Genomic DNA, 20,481 nt, shown 5'->3' on the forward strand with positions numbered 1-20,481 from the left:
AAAGAACAAACGTCAATTTCCTTTCTGGGGTTAGGATGAGGAACCACAACCACACAAAGTGAGATACTGTAGGTACGACTGTGCTCTCAGTTTATTCTTATCTGTTCTGAAATGTGTTTGTGTTCATCTTAGAAATCTTGTGTGTCCTTGCACAGTGTGTGCACACTGTCCAAGGCAAAGCACAAAAACACATTGGCGTGTGGTCCTGATTCATCATCCAGAGCAGCGTTTACGGCCTGCGAGAGGCTCATGAGAGCAGGAGACCTTTTCTTAGCCACAAACATTTCACCGAATGTTTGATTTCTTTTCTATCCTCTGATAAACAAACAATCATGGTGGGAGGAAGTTTTGAATGAAAATGAAAACGGAAACCACTCACACTAAAGATCTTTGTCATAAGTGCAAAATGGTGAACCACACTCTGAAGGCGATTCGTGCAACATCAGAAGCAGACATTCATCACAAGTTAGTGCAAATAGTGTTTTTTTGTTCGTTTTAGTCTGCAGGGAGTGCCAGACGGGTGGGGTTTACGTTGTGACAACTCAGAATGTCAGGTTGACTGCAAATGGCACAAAAGATGAGTAAATCCATCTTCAAACACGTTCAGTGGATTGTAAAAACGTTCAGGCACTTGTATCGTCTTATGCAGAAAACCCCACCCATCATGTTCAGGATAAAACAAACCAAGAGATGTTTGCTAATGACACTGTGTTCCCATATTGACTCATTGCATTATACTAAGTAAATTGCCAGTCCATGTTGAAGTTAGGCTTCATCTTAGGGCTGTTACTTAAAATATTTATATTTCTCAAATACATATTTCCCCAAGAACTTGAGATGGTAATTCTTCTGTGTGGAGTCTTATTTTCTAAATGCAGCACCATTCTGGGCGTGCAAGAGCCATGGAGTGTATCCTCTTATTCTCAATCCCCAGAAATCAACAGAAGATAAACTCAGGAGCTGCTGAATTTCACACTTCAGTTTAAAATTCATTCTAAACTTAATAAAATATATCAAACGCTCCAAAAAAACTGTGCTCCGCAAAAACAAAACAGCCCTTTGAATCAGGGCTGCTGAAACGCTCTGGACTGTGGGTATAATGAACGACACTCAACCCTGAAAAACAGTGACACAAATACTTCCAGCATAGACAATGGCTCCGAGAGAGATTTGAGTTTTTGTTGTATGTCTCTTTAAAGGTGAAATTAGAAGAAAAACAAGAAACTATATTTAGTTATTTGATATGAAAGTCACCTATGGCATTTTTGTTTTTCGTGAAGGGAGAGAGAATATTTTTCCAGCCCTTATTTGATATTAAAATGAAGATGTCTGAGGTGTCCTAGATGTCACTCATCACTCAACGCAACCATGACGGAGAACATGAGCTCCTGGACATGCAGACGCGCTTCACATGTGATTCCCCTCTTTTGTAAAAGCGTCTGCTGCTGTGGCTGCTGAAGTCCAAGGCCACAGGACTGACGGACAGATCGAGAGCCACTGGAGCACCGGTGTCAGTAACCTGGTCACCCTATGGTCCTTGTTGAAATACCAAACGCTGTGACCTGACTTGATGAGGCAGAGAGGAGGACCACAGCACTTTAATCCAATAATTTATGTCCACAGATTAGCAGAGAATCAACTTTTGGAGGCCGTGTCTGGCGAAACTCAGATGTCCATCGAGTGCAGAGGAGAAAACCCTCGACTGGGTTGTGTCTTTGAACGAGGATTTGATCTGCTTAAAGTTACGATGAGATTTCCATGAAATAATAACCTGTGCGACTGATCTACATTTAAGTGTTTTTTCTTTCTTTGTTTACAGAACCATGTTTCTCTGGAGGAAAAAACATATTTCCTCAAGGTCAACAATAGATCTTGTAATAAAAAATTGTTGTCAAGCAGGAGTAAATCAATTTAATTTCTATTTTAATTTTACTAAAAATCAATTACTTTATTTTCTAAAAAAATGTAATCAAATTGTTCATCATATACTACAGGTATTAATTAAACTGAATATGACGGCTGGGGGATGTATAACTTGTGGTGGTTCATTGTTAAACCATTTCTCAGCTTACTATTCTTTGCTGGATCCAGTTTCACAAATCTTCAGAAGATTCTATCGTGGTTTTGTTTAGGTCATTTCATTCCATCCCTGTCTACAGCCTACCTCACTGGGATGCTTTATTTCATTTTAACGCGTTTCCTCGTCACATCAATGTGCAAATGTTTGCTGAGGGATTCAAATACTGTAGGAGTGCCGCAACTAGAACAACGGGAGAAAAGTAAAGCCTGAGCTTTTTTGATGATCATCAGTTTTTTATCACGGGCGATGAACAAACGACCCAGAGCAGACCAGACCAACGGCAGCACTCTGGGATGTTTCGACGGAGAGGGGGATCATGAGTTTTTCCATTTGAGAGGAAAAAAGTGAGAGTGAGCGGAAAGAATAATGTGCCAAATTGTTCATAAATCACAAACCACACAGGGAAACAGACACATATAACACTACAGACAATATTCAGTCGCATACGTCTAACATGGATTCAAGCCAGGCCTTGTTTTTTACCATAGGACGCCGGGTTGTTTTGTTGTCAAAGGTTTTGTGGAAACGATGCCTTGGTAAATTATACAGGGGCATGAGGGTTATTGTCAGTGTTACACACATGACAAGACGGACGCACACAAAGAAAGTCAGAGAGAGAAAAAGGCCAAGAAAGATCAGCTGTATATAAACTTCAGCCGCCCTGCAGCCTAATGTGACAAAGACCCACCATGATGCCTACGTTATGTTTATAAAGATGCAGAATGAAGAGGATGGAGGAGACGGTTTGGACTTTTGTGTTGAAGCCGAGCTGTTGACGTCAGGAGCCGGTGTGTCAGGTAAGCTCTCAGTCTGGCCTTTGTTATTGGACGGTGGGGAGCAGGTGGTGGAGAATCGGTAGGTTACCCCGACCATTGAAAGAGAGGACCGAGGGGAATTAACGCGGTGTCTTGTTATTCTTCACTCCCGGGAAAAAGGAGGAAGCTGTTTCCAAGGTTATGTGGTGGTGGAGAACAGAGGAGAGATCCACAGAGTGGTACGCCCACACAGCAGGGTGTGCACGCACGCACACGCACACACACACACACACACACTTACACAGAATAGAGGGAGAGAGAGAAAAAGAGAGAAAGAAACATGCATTTATCACCTAACTAGAAGGACATGCATGAATACATGCAAACAGGTAAGGCCGTGCACACAAAGAAGAACACACAAACACAGACCGCACACACTCACAGGAACAAACTCAACTCTCGTACAACACATGTTAAAGTTCTCTGTATATAATGTCAAATGCACATGAGCACCCACAGAGGACAACTTGACTGTTTTTCTTTACAATGACAACCCAAAAGTCCATAAATACAAGCCCACACAAACACACTGTCCACACACACACCTAAGCTTGCATTGTGGTTGAGAAACTTGTGGGCATTTGCCAGCGCGCTTCAAGTGCTCATTCTGCCGGGGCCTCAGCCTTTCTTTTTCAGCAGCAACACTACAATTTGGGTGTGCCGTTGGGCCCAAGATAAGTACAGGCTGACTAATATGCACTTAGGACCCAGGGAGAAATACTTAGGGCTAAATGTTTAATTTGTGTTCGTACAACACATGTCCAATCTGGGGACTAGTGTCATTTGCAAAGAGCCCAAACACAAATAAATAGGAGTCTCCTGATCCTCCACAGGCTCAAATGGATGAGCGACCGTTTTTGGATGAAGGTGAATGAAAAAATAAAATATAAACGTGTGGACTCATTTAAAATCTATGACAACACGGTCAGATGGAATTTAGCACGATAAGCTGTGAAGATAAAATAGCAGTATCTATAAGACGGGTAACAAATCATGAAGCATCCTAAAATACTGAAATGAAATCATTTCCTTCTTCCATATCACGATGTTATGGGTGTTTGACAAAGGGAAAAGTCACACTCTTCATCTCAAAATTCAGACCCCCTCTCCACACCCTCTTCATCTCACTCTCTTCTTCTTCACTCAGCTGTCAAATCTGCTAATCTTTTCAATTTTGTTCCCTCGTTCCGCCACTAAATAGTCCCTCTGTGCCACGCCGTGAGGAGAAGGCCTCTCGGGGTCCAAGCAGTTTATGTGGCACATTAGAATATCATGTGAGCGATGGCTAGATTCCTAAGAATGGGAATCAGATCCTCCAGGTTGGCCTTGCATTACATCAACACCAGCCTGCTCATTTTCGAGGCTTGATGGTGGAGGGGAATTAAATAAATGAATATTGACATTTACAGAATTTAGTTTATTATGTAGTGATAATTATAAATGACAGACAAACTTTAATTGATGCTGGAAAAGAGCAGAGGCAGAACGTGTGAGATAAAAACCTAATCAGCAAATGATATATCTATTAATAAGAAATCATATAAAAAGGGATAAATTCTATAAAATCGTTATTCTAAAACATCCCTCTAACTTTGACTCAATTAGTTTTTTATATTATGGAATTCAATCCGTAATTTAATTTAAAATACAAAAATGTCTATCTTTTTATGTCATTTTATCCCCTTTTTTTAATTCTTAAATGTCAAATATTCAAATGTACTCCATGCGCATTTTACGCACGGCTCCGTGGCTGACCCTCAGTGGGACCACACAGTGACCGGCCGCCCGCTGTCAGCGGCAGATCCTCACAGGAGAAAGGCAAAGAAAAGAGAAGAAGAAGAAGAAGAAAGGAAAGAGCTGCAGGTCTCCCAGCGCGGGGAGCGCGGACACATGCCGTCCCGGGACAATGTGCTGAATTGGCAGCCTATATATAAGTCTGCCATTTGGACGCGCTAATGCCCCTTTACCTTATGAGGGAACTTCAACCCGCAGCACCTGCTCAAAACAAAATGCCATAGGAGATCAACTTCAGCGACCCCCGCCCCCTGCCTCCTGCTCGGATTGTTTTTCAGACAGACACTCTCACTTGCAGGAGAAGAGGAGAGAGTGGGGGTGGTCTATAAATTGTTCTGTCACAGACCAAACAATTAAACAACTTGTTGGAAATTGTGATTTACTGCGTACAGTCCGCAGCACTGCAGGTCCCAACTGGCAACGGCAGGACCTGTCAAGCTGCGGCAATTACAACTGTGAACAGAGGAGAGATTTGATGAGCAAACCCCAAAAAACGTGGATGCGTTAAAACAATTACACCGATGCATCCTCTCTGAGAAAGACAGCGAGGGATTGAGACACAGGCCAATGTCTCAGAAATCAGTGAGACAATTATCCGGACTTTGCGTTTCCCTCTTTCAAACTCATCTCTCCCATGTGAGGGTCATCTCTCCTCGCTCTGTTTCAAAGCTTCTTATCTGCAGGCGAGCAGCGGCTTATCTCGGAGGTGTAGTGTGGCTCTGAATGCGGGGAACACCCTGAAGTGACTCTATCAGTCTCTACCAGGCCGTTGTCGTGCGCCTTGTCCTCCTGTACCCCCGGTCACATCCTCACCGTGCACCCGGGGGGAGCAAACTGATTGTGCGGGCTGCAGCAGGCTCCTCGGGCCCGGGCTAAAGAAACTGTGGCCCATGCACGCGTGGCTCAAGTTCACTGCGCACCCGGAAAATTCACTTCGGCTGTTCCGTGTGTCACTGCGTCTCTCGGGCTGCGCGCAGCGGACGAGTGGAACTGACAGCGAGGGCCGAGCAGAAAGTGAAAAGACGCACGGTGCAAACTGTTCTGAGCGATGTGACACGAAGAGAGGCACTGGTGAAGGTAAAGAACAGACACTTACAGAAGGATTTCTTTACTCCGGACTGGGACTCGGACACTGTTTGCCCCCCGGTATTGTCTCCGCCGCGGATCCGCGCGTCAGGACTCCGGGTCTATTTTAACGCATGACTCACGCATTCTTGTAGGGTCAGCCCCCGTGAACTCCAGGGTTGGGAAAGTTAACTCGGGCCCTAAAGACGCCCCCTCCTCCTCCCGCTGTTGTACCCTCTCGATTTCTATTTTCTCTCGATTGTATTCCAGTATACATGTGAAAGGGGGGGGGGGGGGGGGGGGGGGTGTCTATGCAGGCTGAGGACGCGCACGGGGACCTCAGAGGTCCCTGATTCTGGGCAGAAGGCTACCGCTGTGTGGCCGAAGAGAAAACTACCTAATATCATCACCACACACACACTCACACGCACAAACTCACACACGCTCGTAAATGTAACTGCTTTAAAAAAGTTTTTAATGATTTTAAACACAGCTTATTTACTTCGGAGACTCTTTCCTCGTGTCCCCCAAATGTTTTGTGATGATTGAACCGTTTCGTGGGGCCACACAACCCGCTGAACCACTTGTGTTGTTAACGCGTGACAGGGACGTGCAGTGGGAGGATGAACCCCGTTGAAGGCAGGATTACCTTCTGCTTTCCTTGTCATAATAAAAGCTCTTAACTGCATCTTTACTTGGCTGACATTCATCCTGGAAACACTTAATTTAGGGTTCATGGTTTAAAAACTTGAACTGGGTGAACATTAATTAATGAAGACGAATCAGATTTATGTTCATATTTCTGTGCTTTTCCATAACAGAGATTAAATGTTTGAAAGTTATTCCTTATGATGTTCCTAACACAAGCTCTAAGATGGCACTCAGTTCAAAGTAGTGAACATTTACAAAGTTTATTTTACAAAAAATGGATTTCAGTTTAATGCAAATCTGTCAACCACATGGTTTCTGTGTGCCTTTCACATGTAACATTGGTTATTATAAGAGAAAATAACTTTAATTGACTTTTGTCATACAATTAGTACGCATATAATAATAAGGTTATTGCTAAGTAACTGTCATCCTTTTATTACAAACTTAAGTTTGTGAGTTTTCGTGCCACTGACTCAAGTTTTAGCTATGATATTAATTAATAACCCCACAGACTATTTTATTGAACTTTTATAGAAGTTTTCTTAAAACACAGAGTTGGAGCGTGTTATTCTGGGCCATGTGGAGTGACCTGAGTCTAATCAAAGCCAAGCTGCCTGAATCTGCTGCTGTCATCGCTGTTTGTTGTGCAGGAGCTGAGATAACCGCAGCGCGCAGCGACTCTCACAGCGAGCTGCCCGGAGGACGCGCCGGGCGGACGGTCCCGGGCGCAGAGCGGCGGCACTCCGCACCTTTCATGCAACAGGAGTTTTTCCTCTTACCTTGACTATACGGAATCGATCCTCGTTGCGTATGTCTTGCAAAACCTGGCTCGATGCGACGGCGACGAGAGTTTCAGCGAAGAGACCAAAGAAGAGGAGTCAGTTCAAACAGCCTTCAAATCCCGTGCGTAAAGTCATCATCGCTGCTGGAGCGTGTCAGGGACTTTGGTAACTCCTCTGTCTGCGCTCCGCCGAGGATCACAAGGTGCAACAAAACACACCGAGGTCGGTGTCAGAAGAAACGCTGAGCCCCACGAGCTGTCATCTGGAGGATGTGTGTGTGCGCGCGTGGGTTTCTGAAGTCAGTGAAGTTACTTCCCGTCCAGCAGTGTGTGGAGGTTAAGTGAGAGTGTGGGGCAGTGTCGGGTAAAGAGGCAGAGGCAGGATAACCCCTCCTCTCTCTCTCTCTCTCTCTCTCTGCCGCTCTCTCTGCCTCTCTCTCTCTCTCTCTCTCTCTCGGTGTCACACACACACACACACACACACACAGACAGACACAGACACACAACCACAGACACACACACATTCTTGTACTTCTATTTTATTAAGGACACTCATTGGCATAATTGCATTTGGCATAATTGCATTTGCTAGCCCCTAACCCTAACCTAAACCGAGTTCTAACCCCAACTTTAAATCCAGTCTTAACACTCAAGAAGCCCGTAGAAAAATGTCCTCACTTCCCAAAAGTATCATGTAGGTTTATGCTCCAAATGGTCCTCACAAATATATAAGTACCAGTATAATCACACTCTCTTTATTTGTCCGTCACTTGCTTTGTGTGATTCTTTATCCATACAATTATAAAACACTTTCTATTCACCAATGTTCATCAGTTTAGCAAACACTCATCACCTATTTTCTCCGTTTATTGCGCGCATGTGTGCGTGTGTGTGCGTGTTCGTGTATGCATGCGCGCACTGGTCACCTGCAGCAGTTTAGTCTAAACAAACTAAATAAAGGCTTTCATTACTTTTTGTTATGGACGCACATTTTCTTACCAATATTTTCTTGTTTGTCAGAAATCACTCCAGCTGAAAACGCGTATTCCAATGAAGATAGATTCTTAGATGGATTAAAAAAGAAAACATATTTGTGGACAGAAATGAGCGGATTAATTTGTTAAAGTTTCCCGTTTGCAATTTTTTTGCATATGTGATTAATTTCTTAACATTGATTTTTTATAATTTAAATATTTTTAAAGTCTAATAAAATTCAAGATAAAGTCCGTAAAAAAATAAATAGCCCCCTTCTCTTTTCATCATGGACCATTAAAGTGTGATTAATAATCGTTCGGATACATATAAATTTATTTGATCGAAATTAGCACAGGGAAATATAACGTGTGGCCTCAGTTTGGTTGGACACAGCTCGTTAAGTCCATTGAAGAAGATTTTCATGGCAAACATAAACTCGTGTGCATGACTGTGCTGTGGGAAGGTTCCGTTGGATTGTCCTGTCAGAGGTGTGAGCTCCTCTGGGCTCACTCGTTATTACATCTACTCTCACGCCACCTTTTGGTGGTTTGACTGCAGGTCATCAGTGGAGGGTTCATTTCAAACAGTACGTGTGAGGAAGGGGAATGTAGAAAAAATGAAATACCAATATTTAAGCTGTAATTTTATTTGGTCCACGTGAGCCTATACTGAATCTACCTCCACTGCTGGCTATTTATTATTAATTTGCCAAAAATATTTAAATACATATATATAATAAATAATAATTTGTTGGTAAGACCTTTGCGTCCTTTTAACACAAGGGTGAAGCCTATAAACAATATTACTACAACGACTACTACACAACTTGTACTACGTCTACTACTACTACTTCTACTACTACTAATAATAATAATAATAAAATTTAAATTTCTCTAGATGAACATTGAAATCACAGATAATTAATTAATTAATTACCCTTCGATAAAAGACGTGTTGTCAAGGATATTTATTATGAGCCAAATAAAGTAGGCCTATTGGATTAGGCTACTGTACTGTTTTATTAAAGAATCCTCCCATATATGTTTTGAGCTCATACTTCAAAAAAGTTCCCAGAATATTGTAACCAACTTCGCTCCCACTTAACTGCAAAGTCCATTCCCAGTTCTTATACTCGAGAGGCAATAGGCCAGTTACACTGAACTATGATTGATTAAAGTCAGATGATTTGAAAACACCCTCACAGTGTCAGACTCTGCACACTGAAGCTCAAACATACACGTGTAAATAAAATTGAGCAATTTAAAATAATAAAATCAACACAATTTGGACAGTAAACATGATCATTTGAAGGGCTTTTCGAATTGCACAGGGATATTTATTTGTAAACATACATTGTAAATAAAAATGATGGAATGCAAGAGGTAACATACCTGTTATTATTATTACAGAAGTTGTATTGTAACTAATAAACTGACAACCGAGTGTACTGTTGTATCACAGGCCTCCAGTGGGCGGCAGCACAGAGGCTAGTCAGCCGCACCAGCGAAGAAGAAGACGACACTGAGCGGTGTTGACAAACCCAGCTAGCTTGTGCTAGTTCGGTGATATGGTGTTTTATTGACATTTTACTGAAGCATCGTTCATCATGAGTTCTCCGGAGGGCAGACACGGAACTAAACGACCCGCTTCTCCGAGTGAAGTGAGTGAAACTCTGAAAACTGTGAATGATCCGCAGGAAAAAGCTACGAGTTTCTTAGACGAGGCTAGCATTGTGTTAGCATGTTTGCTAACGTCGGAGCTTTACCTTAAAACCTGACCACGCTCCTTTTTTGGTCCTGGACAAAGTTGACTAATTATTCAAGTTGTTTAAAAATTTGAATGCCCTGAACATATCACACATTGTAATAGATTGAGTCAAGTCCATTTAAGATGAACCTTTAGAGTGTCTTTATAGCAATCAATAATGACTGGATCTTACATATCTGCCATTTACTACCTCTTACATTATGCACACAGTTGTAAATAAAAGCATTAAAACGGGTTTAGCACAAAAAAATATAATGTGTGCAAAATATTTGTACAGGTCACTGCCCTGGTTCCATGTGTCTTTTCCAACGACACAGGTTAGCAGGAGCAGCTAGCTAAAGCTAATGTCAGTGTTTGTCTACTTCTCTACTAACTTCTTTACTAATGTCTGAATTTGACAGTTCACACTCTCATTATTTTCAGGATCTTTTTCCTCCATAACCTCAGGGACTTTTTTTAATGGGCTTAACCCTTCAGATATTCGACAGTTCCACTTTAAATAAGGTTCATTATTATCAAACATACCTCCGATAGATGATAGTAACTGCCTCTGGCTACAGCGGTCACGGTGTCACCTGTTCATCCACACAGTGTGAGACGTCAGAGGGGAACTGGATGAGGAGCTCTGTGGGTTAGAAAACAGCCTGCACTGTCAGAATAGTGGATATATAAAAGTAATATATAATATAATTGTAAATTCATGAGCGCCCTGTTTTTGGTGGAATTGTTGACTCTTGTCTTTCCTTGTCAGGATGGATCTACCCAGTGGTCAGCAGCGGATCTGGGAAGCAATGAGAGGAAACAGAAGTTCCTACGGTTGATGGGCGCGGGCAAGGTCCTTTTTGCATTATGATCACTTTGAATTCAGTTCACATCATCGATTAAAGGAATAAAATGTTTCTTTAGTTTGTAATAGTCGCTCTAACCTTTGGAGAAGTTGTGCCAGACGAAAATTGAATGTTTTGTCTTCTACAGAAAGAACACACAGGACGCCTCATCATTGGTGACCACAAGTCTACTTCCCTGTTCCGAAGTGGTAAGCTTAATTTGTAAAAGGCTTTATTTGTTGTGTTCAAGTAAAAATGTGTCCAAACTCAAACTACTGTCCCATGCCACTTACCCTTGCTGCCTCATCCATAAACCCAGTGCAATTAACCCGGCTCTCCCACTACACATCCGCCGTACAGATCTATCCATGCATGGATAGGCCTGTAATGGCTGGGTGTGCCTGCTGTGACTGGTGTCTCCTCTGCAGGGCAGGAAGATAGGCAGATGAACGAGCAGCTGGAGATGCAGTACCAGCAGGGCATGGATGGGAAGCTGTCCGGCCGGAACCGGAGACACTGCGGCCTGGGTTTCAGTGAGGTGAGGATTCATCAACACTAGGACGAGAGGGCAAATAGAAAACCAGGAGTAGATTAAACATATCTATATAGATCTGGGATATTAATATAAACCAGATACACTATATTGAAAAAAAGCATTAGGAGGAGCTTATTTGACATCCCATTCTAAATTGATTGGCATTAATATGGAGTTGGTCCCCTCTTTGACAGCCCAAAGGTGCTTCGATTGGGTAAAAGTCAGGGCTCTGTGCGGGCCAGTCAAGTTCTTCCACACTGAACTCTCCAAACCATGCCTTTATGGACCTTGCTTTGTGCACTGGGGCAGAGTCATGCAAAGTTGGAAGAATAGAATTGTCCAAAATGTCTTGGTAAGCTGAAGCTTTAAGATTTCCCTGAAAAACAACCCCATGGTATTACCCCTCCTCCACCAAACTTTACAGTTGTCACAATGCAGTCAGGAAGGTAAGGTTCTCCTGGCATTCGCCAAACTCTGACTCATCCACCAGACTGCCAGACAGAGAAGTGTGACTCCACAGAACAAGTTACACTTCTCCCGAGTCCAATCTCTGTAAAGGCATGCTTCACACCACTCCCTCGACGCTTGGCATCGTGCTTGGTGATGTAAGGCTGGCGTGCAGCTGCTCTGCCATGGAAACCCATGTCATGAAGCTAATGGTGCACAGTGTTTATGTTAATGCCAGATGAGGTTTGGATACTCTGCAGTTATTTACTCAGCAGAGCACTGAATTCAGGGAGCCCTTTCCAACGACCCATTCTTTAACAAATGTTTGTAAAGCCAGACCGCATGGCTAGGTGCTTGATTTATACACCTGTGGCAATGGGGCTGAATGAAACGCCTTCATTCAATCATTAAGAGGTGTGTCCCAATACTTTTGTCCATAAATTGTATGTAATTTAACATTCTACACAGACTTTTAATACATTCTGTCTTTTTTCCCCCCTTTCTCTCTTTAATGTAGAGTCCCAGTGAAACACTGTCCATCCACACATCTTCTTTGTATTTTTTCAGCATGCTTATTCATTTGTGAGGAACATTATTCATGAGGTTCATGGTCCTGTGAAAGCCCTTCTGTCAAATATGTTTTTAATATTTGAATAGTTCCTATGTAAGTATATTGTGGGGACCTATGCAACATTCAGTATTTAAAATAGTGAACTACATAAAGCAAACATATGATAATGGATCACAGTTGAATAGTAGACAGACAGATGCTACGGGTTGCAATTATTTGACAGGTTAGTCTAACATAAAGAGACGTCAGAACCAGGGACAGTGAGAAAATGTTTTATCTAAACCTTGATGACAGAGTAGAGGAAGAGAAGTTGTGCTGCTCTGTCTCAAGCTGTCAGTATCCGCTTCACAATGACATTATCACTTAAAAGAGGTTTTTCCCTTTCACTGCATGAGACAATGAACCTGTGGCATGAGAGTTAGCAGCCCAGTTCAAATTGAGTCAAATTCTGTGTGCAGAATAGGGTGTGACTGCCAAAGAGCACACATAAACTTTCATAAATGGAAAGGATAATGTCTACGCCCGGTATTAAATAAACCCAGAGGCTAAATTATCAAAAATCTATCTTCAACTTCAGAATCTCATGTTTTTGTTCTAATCCTCAGCCTGAGCCAGAGCCAGATTCGCTCCCTGCTCCACCAGTGGACACTCAGACAGAAGAACCTGAGCCAGTGAAGTCCACCAGTGAAAAAGAGCCCACAGACGCCAAGGACAAAGACTGCAGTCCCGTCAGTAAGGAACAGACCTCAGACCCGGCTGAGAGCGACTCTGACAGCTCGAGCGAGGAACCGAAACACGGCTTCAAAATGACCTTTGTGAAGTCGGCATAGGGCCAACGGGAATTACTTTTTGTAATCTCCGATTTGTACATTTTGACATTATTTGTTAAACTGTTGTCCATCACCCATCATTGTAATTCTTTGACTATGTGGAAATGAGTTCTCTACATAAGCACTCATCTCATCGTGGTTCGATGTTGGCATAAAATTCAGTCTTCAGGTTAATTTGTGTTAGATCATGATTAGATGCCGAGTGGTCCAGTTGTTATTTTGTTTAAACATCAATAAAGGGAAGTGTCGCTCAGCTGTACTTTCTGTGGATGCTCTCAGTTCGACCAGTATCATGAAGGTTCTGCTGGGGAAATCCTAAACTGAGCAGAAATCCTAATGAATGAAATTATGTAAAATTTAAAATCATCAGAAGGCCTCTGCAGATTTCCTCTCTACTGAGGTTGTTCATTTTATTTTGACATGTATGTTGAAACTATTGACTGAGAGATGATAGAATATATTTTACATTAAACCTGATAATGCAGATATATGTAAATATTATGTGTGTATTAACCAGTGCAGCCAAACGGACAATAACTTACAAGCCTAAATTATTTCACGGTTGTGTACTTCAAACATATTTCATGAGTTTCTTGAAAAATTATGATCTGTCGGATTTAGAATTGTATTTTTAACGAAAATACCCTGAGGGCGAGAACAGGTGAATTTCGCTGTATGTGCATTTAGACAAGTGTATTTTGAGTAACTGGGTTGTAATAAATAACCTTCAGGCCTAATTTCGTCTGTGCTCCACATTTTCTGGGTTTCAGAGTCACAAAGCAGTTTGTAGGTAAACAAGTTGTACTCTGTTTATAAGATATAAAAATGTTAAACCCTGAGCAGAAACATGTGGCAGTATAGTGTGTGTTATTGTGTGTGAGGGACAATTCTGTCAAAAGAACTGGATGCAATTATATGTAATAGTAGGACATCAAAGCAATAGTGCACAAATAAAGCAATATCATAAACATTCCTCCTCAAACTAAGTTAACTTATTTCAACCATAAAAAAGCTACATTTAACAAATTGGTTTTAAACATGCTTCTAATGAAATTCTTGATCTTTATTCACGTGTTCAGTTCATGTATTCATATTCAGATTTTTTCCAATACTTTCACTCAAATCCCTGCGCTAACACTCAAGTAGCCCCTGCTTGTGCTCTTCTCTTTGCTTGGAGTTTTTTGTGCAACCAACAGAATGCAGCTGTAGGTTTCAGGAGTTAAATGGTCCCACAGCGGCTGTTTGAGTGCAAATGCAGTGGTTTTAAGTCCTGCTCCCAAAATGGAAGACCACATTATTGAATAAAAAAAGGCACTGAAAACATAAATACGACAGTGAATCCAGATCTGAGCTCAGTAATGTCTGTGTAGTAAAATATCAAGTCATATTTACTACATATAATGTAAAACTAAGGTAAACTGACATAATGAGAACAGGGTTGAGATCATCGGCTGTTTTTTCTTTTTCAAATCCAAAACCACATTTACTGTTTGATTTGGTTTCTCTTTTAATTTCCTGCAGAACACCAGTGTAACATGCCAGTTTAATTATTCTCCAATTACTGCTGAGACAATGCAGATTTCCTGGTGACACTCAGCCACAAAAACAAGATGTACGGTGTGGAGCTTATTGTCTCATTCCTTGAGATTATTACGCCTCAGAATCAAACACTGAGCAAATGATTCTAACGCAAGACTTACTTGTTTTCCACTTTTGAGGTCTGAGGCTGGATATTTGACTGCAAATAAGTCTCAGCCGAAACAAACTGAAAACACAGCAGCTTTAGATTATTTGCGTTGAATAGGGAATCTTTGCATTCTATAAAGCATTATATACAACATGGAATATACAACATCTACAGGACCCTAGGAGCCTTCCTCAAGAAATCCACAGGACAGTGGAAAACGACCTGAGAGGCCAACTCAAAGCTAATTGAACAAGTTGCCATCAAGTGAAGCATTTACCAAATAGATGCACTGTCCCTATACTCCACAAATAATGAAGCCACCATCAGACACTTCCTTCACACGGGTGACATCGAGCTATGCTTCAAGATAGGCATCAACTGATCCTCATCCCAAGAATCTACAGCAAACACATCAGAGTGTCATCAGCACTAGATCAGTGAGGTCAGATGATATCAAAGAGAGACGAGATGATCAGAACTGAACTACCGGAAGGCAACAGATGTCCAGCACAGAGACAAATACCTTGAGATCCCACAGGAAACCATGAAGAGGCCAAAGAACGTCAGCCTCAGTCAAATACCTACACAGAGTGAGGCAATGTCCCAATATGGCCAAAGGAGGAGGGAGAGGCCAGTGATGTTAAGACAAGGAAGCTCCTCTGGGATGTGCAGATTCTTGATTATTCATTCAACTATGCACATTTTATGGGGGAAATGTATTTCTAGTATTTCTATTTATAGTAAATTCTTACAAACTAAGTTTTATAATTTTCGTGATCATTTTCTTGGCAGAACTCTCTCTAGATGACAATTTAGTTTATATCTTTCCATTTGAGCTCAGTCTTATTTTTCTTTACTTTCACCTCTGCTCCTCCTCCTCCTGCTGCTGTAATAAAATAAAAAATACTGTTGACATTTAACTGCTATTTTAACCTGTTACAAAAAAGGAAAACACAAAACTCTTATGAAGAGGAAAACATAATACATGTGTAGGCCTACTTTGAAATAAATGAAACACAGAACTATGCTTTTTTTGCTCATCTCCAGCTTGGTACTTTTCAGCAGATGCTTTGTGCTTGCTCTGGAAATGTCTTTAAACATTACATTTTTTGTGTGTTTGCTAATTCCTCGCCACATATCAAGCATACAGGTAAACCTGCATCGTTGGCAGTGAAAGCAAATGAATCTGCCCACGCAGAATTAAACTCTCTATTTACCTCCCAGACTTTTCTTTTTGGAGATTTGTCCCTGCTTGGTTTACCGAGGCCGGGGGTCGGACACTATAGATTAGCGACCTGCAGGGAACAGCGCCGGGACGTAATAGGATGTGACGCATATTTTAGTTGACGTAATATTAAAACAAAACTTGAGAGCAGGTCAGACTGGAGGCGGACACAGAAACTGAAGCCCAAAAGCAGGAAATGGAGTACGCCAAAGCTAATTCCGATTTATAAAACCGTGCGCACGCAAAACCTGAACTCCAAATCTGCCCTCCACATGCCCAATTTCTACTATAAATGGTCAATGCAAAGCACGTCACGAATATTAAATTATGAAGCTGACGGAGGCACGGCATCAAGCGATGTGAAGAGGAAGGGAAACTTTCTGACACTGACATCGAGGTGTTTGTTAGTGAGGTGGAGGTGAAGAGCGACTTTATGGGACAGCAGTGATGTCACTAATAAAGAAAATACACTGATACTATGCCGCTGCTGCTGTGGATAACACAATGTGTGAGATCAGAAATCGCTGAACCCTCGCTTCCTCCTCATCCTTCCATTCGCATACACACATCGTGCAGAACCCCGCACCGGTGTCACGGCAGTATTTATCCATTTAGAGCATCGGACGGATTCCCTCACATCAGTGGATCCTTGCCATGTGCACCGCACAATGATGTGCGGTGATGATGCGCGCCGCAGGATGAAGTGCGCCACAGGACGATGTGCGCCGCACGACGATGTGCGCGGCACAACGATGTGCGGTGATGATGATATGCACCGCACGATGATGTGCGGTGATGATGTGCGCCGCAAGATGATGTGCGCCGCACGCATCCTGTGTGATGTTAATAAAGTTGTAATTGCAACGTCGTGGTCTTGTGAGTGTGTTTGTTTGTGTGGCTGGGAGCTACTTGCACACGAATAATGAATAAGTGTGTGTCTCTGAGAGAGTGAGCGGAGTGGGGGGGGCGGAGCCCCGGCGCCTGTTTGTGTGTGCAGTGCGCGACACACACAACACTGTACAGGAAGCCCCTGCAGAGGGGCGGCTCTTCGGAGCCACAGGTTGCGAGCCCCTGTCTACGTCGAAAGAGCGATTTGTTTACTGCTCCGCCGTTAAAGTAGCCTGGATGCCAGACGAACTTAGCCCCGCCCACAACATTTTTGGTCGGGCAGTTCGGTCTGGAGTCGCTCCGTTGGGAAAAAATTATGCCCGACCGGGCCAATCAGATTGTCAGGGCGGGCTTTATACGATGATTGACAGATGGTCAACGGTAACGTAATCAACCACGTCATCAAAGTGCCCTTGCCAGGCTGCTGATGAACTACGACAAAGAGTCTTTAGAGTGTCTGTGCAGCCTGCTCACCTCTATCGTCAAGGACTTTGACTCAGAGAAGGCCAAGGTGAGCTGGTAGTAGTACATTTGACATAAATCTTAAATTTATTTTATTACGGTCTTAAAAAAGGTCTGAAGGGCTACAGATTGAAAGCTTCGAAAATAATCTACAGGATAATATGCGGCTGGTTTCCCTTTCCAAAACTAAATATTAACAGAAATGCATTGTTTGCAGGGATGAGTGCAGCCGAAGATCAGTTCATGTCTCTGCTTCATCCCACCAAGATGTATTCTTCTGCAAGTGTCCAATAAGTGATTTAAGAGCTGATTCTGATTTACATGGACACAGATTCCAAGACTTAAAAGAGAAAAGTTCATCTCAGGTGGTCAGGACTGTTCCAAGTGATAAACTGGACAATTGGTCAACTCTGTAGAATAATAATATCTGCAGCCTGCTGTCTGGTAGATTGAATGGAGGCATGCTGAACATGAATTCATGTCTCAAATTAACTATCTCTCTCCCTCTCTGTCTCACCAGCCTTGGATGGATCAGTATTTTAGGCAGATTCAAAAAATCGTCAGAGAGGGGAAGATGGCGACCCGGACACGGGACATGTTGCAGGATATTATGGACCTGAGATTGGTGAGTGTCTTCGCGATTTTTCTTTCATTTGCACAATTGTAAAGAGTCCAACATTCAAATTCTTCAAAGTAAGATGGGTTTTACCATCTGTCTGATGACCAGGAACATGATACTATATATTCTGGTCACATACTGTTCAATGAATATCTACACTGCTGTTTTTAAGGAGTTATTATGTGGTTCTGTACATTTTTTTTTTTTTCAGAACAACTGGGTGTCCAGAGGACCCGAGCAGGGTCCGAAACCCATTTACCACAAGGAGGCCAAGACTAAAGACAAGGAGGAGCCGACAAAAGTGCAGCCTCAAATGGACAAGAAGATCCAGCAGGTCCCCTGGGCTAAAGTCATAATGGTAAAGGGCAGTGGTGGAGGAGCCAAGGCCAGTGACTCAGGTGAGGTCACACCACATGACTTTCAAAGCTGTCGGATCACTGTGCAGTTCACACTACATGACCTGCTGATCAGGAGTCTTGTAACTGTTTGGAGTTCACGATGGAAGGGTGTCACACACTTCACAATGTTTCGACTGTTCCGATCTGTTTAGCTGTAGTTATCACTGATTCATCTAAGATATTAAGACTGTGAGAAATCTGGGAGTCCGATAGTCTTTCATATCTATTACACTTTACGAGAATTTCATTCATTATGTTCTTAAAAAGGTTTTAAATTTAACTTGATGAAACCCTGATATAAAACAGTAACTTACAGCATATCCTGTATACGGAGTCAGGTGAAGCATCTTCCTCTTAATGACTGGACCTTGACTCTGATCATCCACAATCGTTATTTTTCACTTTTCTCTCTTTTAATATTTCATCTCTGCGGGCCTCAACCGCTTCTCAGCGCTTCAGTCCAGCCCCTCACCTCAACCCTCCAACACTCCTCAACAGGAGCCAGACGCCATGGAAACTCTGGGAAGGTATGAAATGACAATGCGGTCTGATTTGAAGGATCCTGTTGGTGTTAGGTTTCTCTGAAACATGAGGAGTGTGTCTGTGTGATGCTGATGTTTATCTCTCCTGTTAGCAAGATATTTATAACTCTGATTAACTAGTTTCCATTGACTTGTTGTTAGGGTTTTGTTTTGCTTCTGTTTAGGTCAGTGATGATAATTTGTAGTAGGTTCCAAATTGGTTGACAAGCTTGATATTCAGAGTTTCTCATTTACACTGACATCCTTCCTGACTCTTCGTTTATTCGTCCCCCACCTGTCGTAGCAATACCGGAAGAAAGCGCAGGAAGCGCAGGAAGCCGCTGAGCGCTGCACCTCCTTTGTCTTAGCCTGAGCCGTTCACCAGACTGTCTGCACAACCAGGACATCGTCTCCACACTGCATATCTGTATTAGAAATAGATCATATTTTTGTTTTAAATTTCAAGTTACTTTTCTTTTTCTCTTTAATTTATTAACAATAAAAGGTATTTAAAAATGCTCGTTCTCATGATTAGTTCTTTCCATGGTTTGGTGCTTAGAGGGGATACGACTCAGTGTGTATGTGTGTGTCTGTGTGTGATGAACTGAGGCAGTTGTGTTGTGTTGGAAGTTGCCGTAGCATCGTCAGAAGACCTGTGTGATCAGACCAGGGGGAGCAGCTGAGCGATGAGCTGCCGTCGCCTCAGGATCAACAACACAGGTTCCACTCGTTTGGTCTGTTTAGTCGTCGAAGCCCTACCAATCAAACAGCACCGTGTCGTTGAAAGTGTCTCAGCAGCTTGTCGCCTCATATATTTCTTATTTGTACCATCTTTTGTATGTGTGTATCTAGATTGTGTGTTTATGACGGTATGACATGGAGTGTTGTCCGGCATTATGTGGTCACGTGACCACCAGATCGCCCAAAACACACCCACTGTGAACATGGAGACCTATTGGTTGACTGATGATTCAATTTATTGGCAATTATTTAGGTAATTCCCAAGCAATAATCTTGCACTGTTAAATATGACTGTATATAATTGTTTGACAGGTATTTTCCAGATCTGAAGATTAGACCCAAAACCCTAAAATATTCAATTACAGATGAAATAGTTGCCCATTAGCTCCTGATAATTTTTGTTTACATTTAAAGACCATCAGAGCTCACAGGAATGATGTGGTTTCCCTCCAGATGGTCGGTGGGCTGACTTCTGGTAGGTGTCTCCATCGCAGCACACGCCCACGTTCTGTCACGAAAGCTGCTTTATAGGTGTTTTTGTCCTTCACTGACCACATCATTCAAACCCGGAGTGTGGGAAACTGAGAGAGGCTTTCTACACACACCAGCAGACACAAGACGACACAGCTGCTGCATCTGGACACAAGGACAACTTCATACATCCAATCATTAATGGAAAAAATGAATAATGATATTTGATATATCTTATGTTGATCTCTAGTTTCCTTATATTTTCGGCTATGTATGGAAAAATATATACAATATTAAAATATCCATTTGCAATCATTTGATGCAAGCGTTT

General features: G+C 42.3%; 3 protein-coding genes across 7 annotated transcripts in view; 2 read left to right on the forward strand and 1 right to left on the reverse strand.

Annotated features, from left to right (window-relative positions):
- LOC128444883 (transcription factor SOX-6) overlaps positions 1–7,554 on the reverse strand; it is a 103,779-nt gene extending 96,225 nt beyond the window's left edge. For 3 of the 5 annotated variants that reach the window (XM_053427564.1, XM_053427561.1, XM_053427560.1), the window contains exon 1: positions 5,898–5,976. In XM_053427564.1, coding sequence (XP_053283539.1) covers positions 5,898–5,901 — 4 coding nt within the window. In that variant the 5' untranslated portion in view covers positions 5,902–5,976. Of the gene's footprint in view, positions 1–5,785; positions 5,977–7,184 lie in introns of those variants that run through there. The other 2 variants (XM_053427562.1, XM_053427563.1) reach the window with 2 other exon arrangements.
- Positions 7,555–9,638: 2,084 nt separating this feature from the next.
- Positions 9,639–13,875, forward strand: c7h11orf58 (chromosome 7 C11orf58 homolog). The gene is made up of 5 exons (XM_053427565.1): positions 9,639–9,821; positions 10,680–10,763; positions 10,904–10,964; positions 11,184–11,293; positions 12,914–13,875. The coding sequence occupies exons 1-5, from the start codon at positions 9,768–9,770 to the stop codon at positions 13,136–13,138; spliced, it is 534 nt and encodes a 177-aa protein (XP_053283540.1). The 5' UTR covers positions 9,639–9,767; the 3' UTR covers positions 13,139–13,875.
- Positions 13,876–17,350: 3,475 nt separating this feature from the next.
- Positions 17,351–19,311, forward strand: LOC128444163 (eukaryotic translation initiation factor 4 gamma 3). The gene is made up of 4 exons (XM_053426474.1): positions 17,351–17,449; positions 17,921–18,025; positions 18,231–18,377; positions 19,243–19,311. The coding sequence occupies exons 1-4, from the start codon at positions 17,366–17,368 to the stop codon at positions 19,309–19,311; spliced, it is 405 nt and encodes a 134-aa protein (XP_053282449.1). The 5' UTR covers positions 17,351–17,365.
- Positions 19,312–20,481: the final 1,170 nt, after the last annotated feature.

The sequence above is a fragment of the Pleuronectes platessa genome, chromosome 7 (genome assembly GCF_947347685.1).
Source record: "Pleuronectes platessa chromosome 7, fPlePla1.1, whole genome shotgun sequence".
In the NCBI taxonomy this organism is placed as follows: domain Eukaryota; kingdom Metazoa; phylum Chordata; class Actinopteri; order Pleuronectiformes; family Pleuronectidae; genus Pleuronectes; species Pleuronectes platessa.

Excerpts from the sequence above, each read along its gene's own strand:
- c7h11orf58 (XM_053427565.1), top strand. The coding sequence starts at position 9,768 with ATGAGTTCTCCGGAGGGCAGACACGGAACTAAACGACCCGCTTCTCCG. Across the intron at positions 10,965-11,183 it reads TACTTCCCTGTTCCGAAGTG|GGCAGGAAGATAGGCAGATG; the intron begins GTAAGCTTAATT and ends TCTCCTCTGCAG. Across the intron at positions 11,294-12,913 it reads GCGGCCTGGGTTTCAGTGAG|CCTGAGCCAGAGCCAGATTC; the intron begins GTGAGGATTCAT and ends TCTAATCCTCAG.
- LOC128444163 (XM_053426474.1), top strand. The coding sequence starts at position 17,366 with ATGAACTACGACAAAGAGTCTTTAGAGTGTCTGTGCAGCCTGCTCACC. Across the intron at positions 18,026-18,230 it reads ATATTATGGACCTGAGATTG|AACAACTGGGTGTCCAGAGG; the intron begins GTGAGTGTCTTC and ends TTTTTTTTTCAG. Across the intron at positions 18,378-19,242 it reads CCTGGGCTAAAGTCATAATG|CAATACCGGAAGAAAGCGCA; the intron begins GTAAAGGGCAGT and ends CACCTGTCGTAG.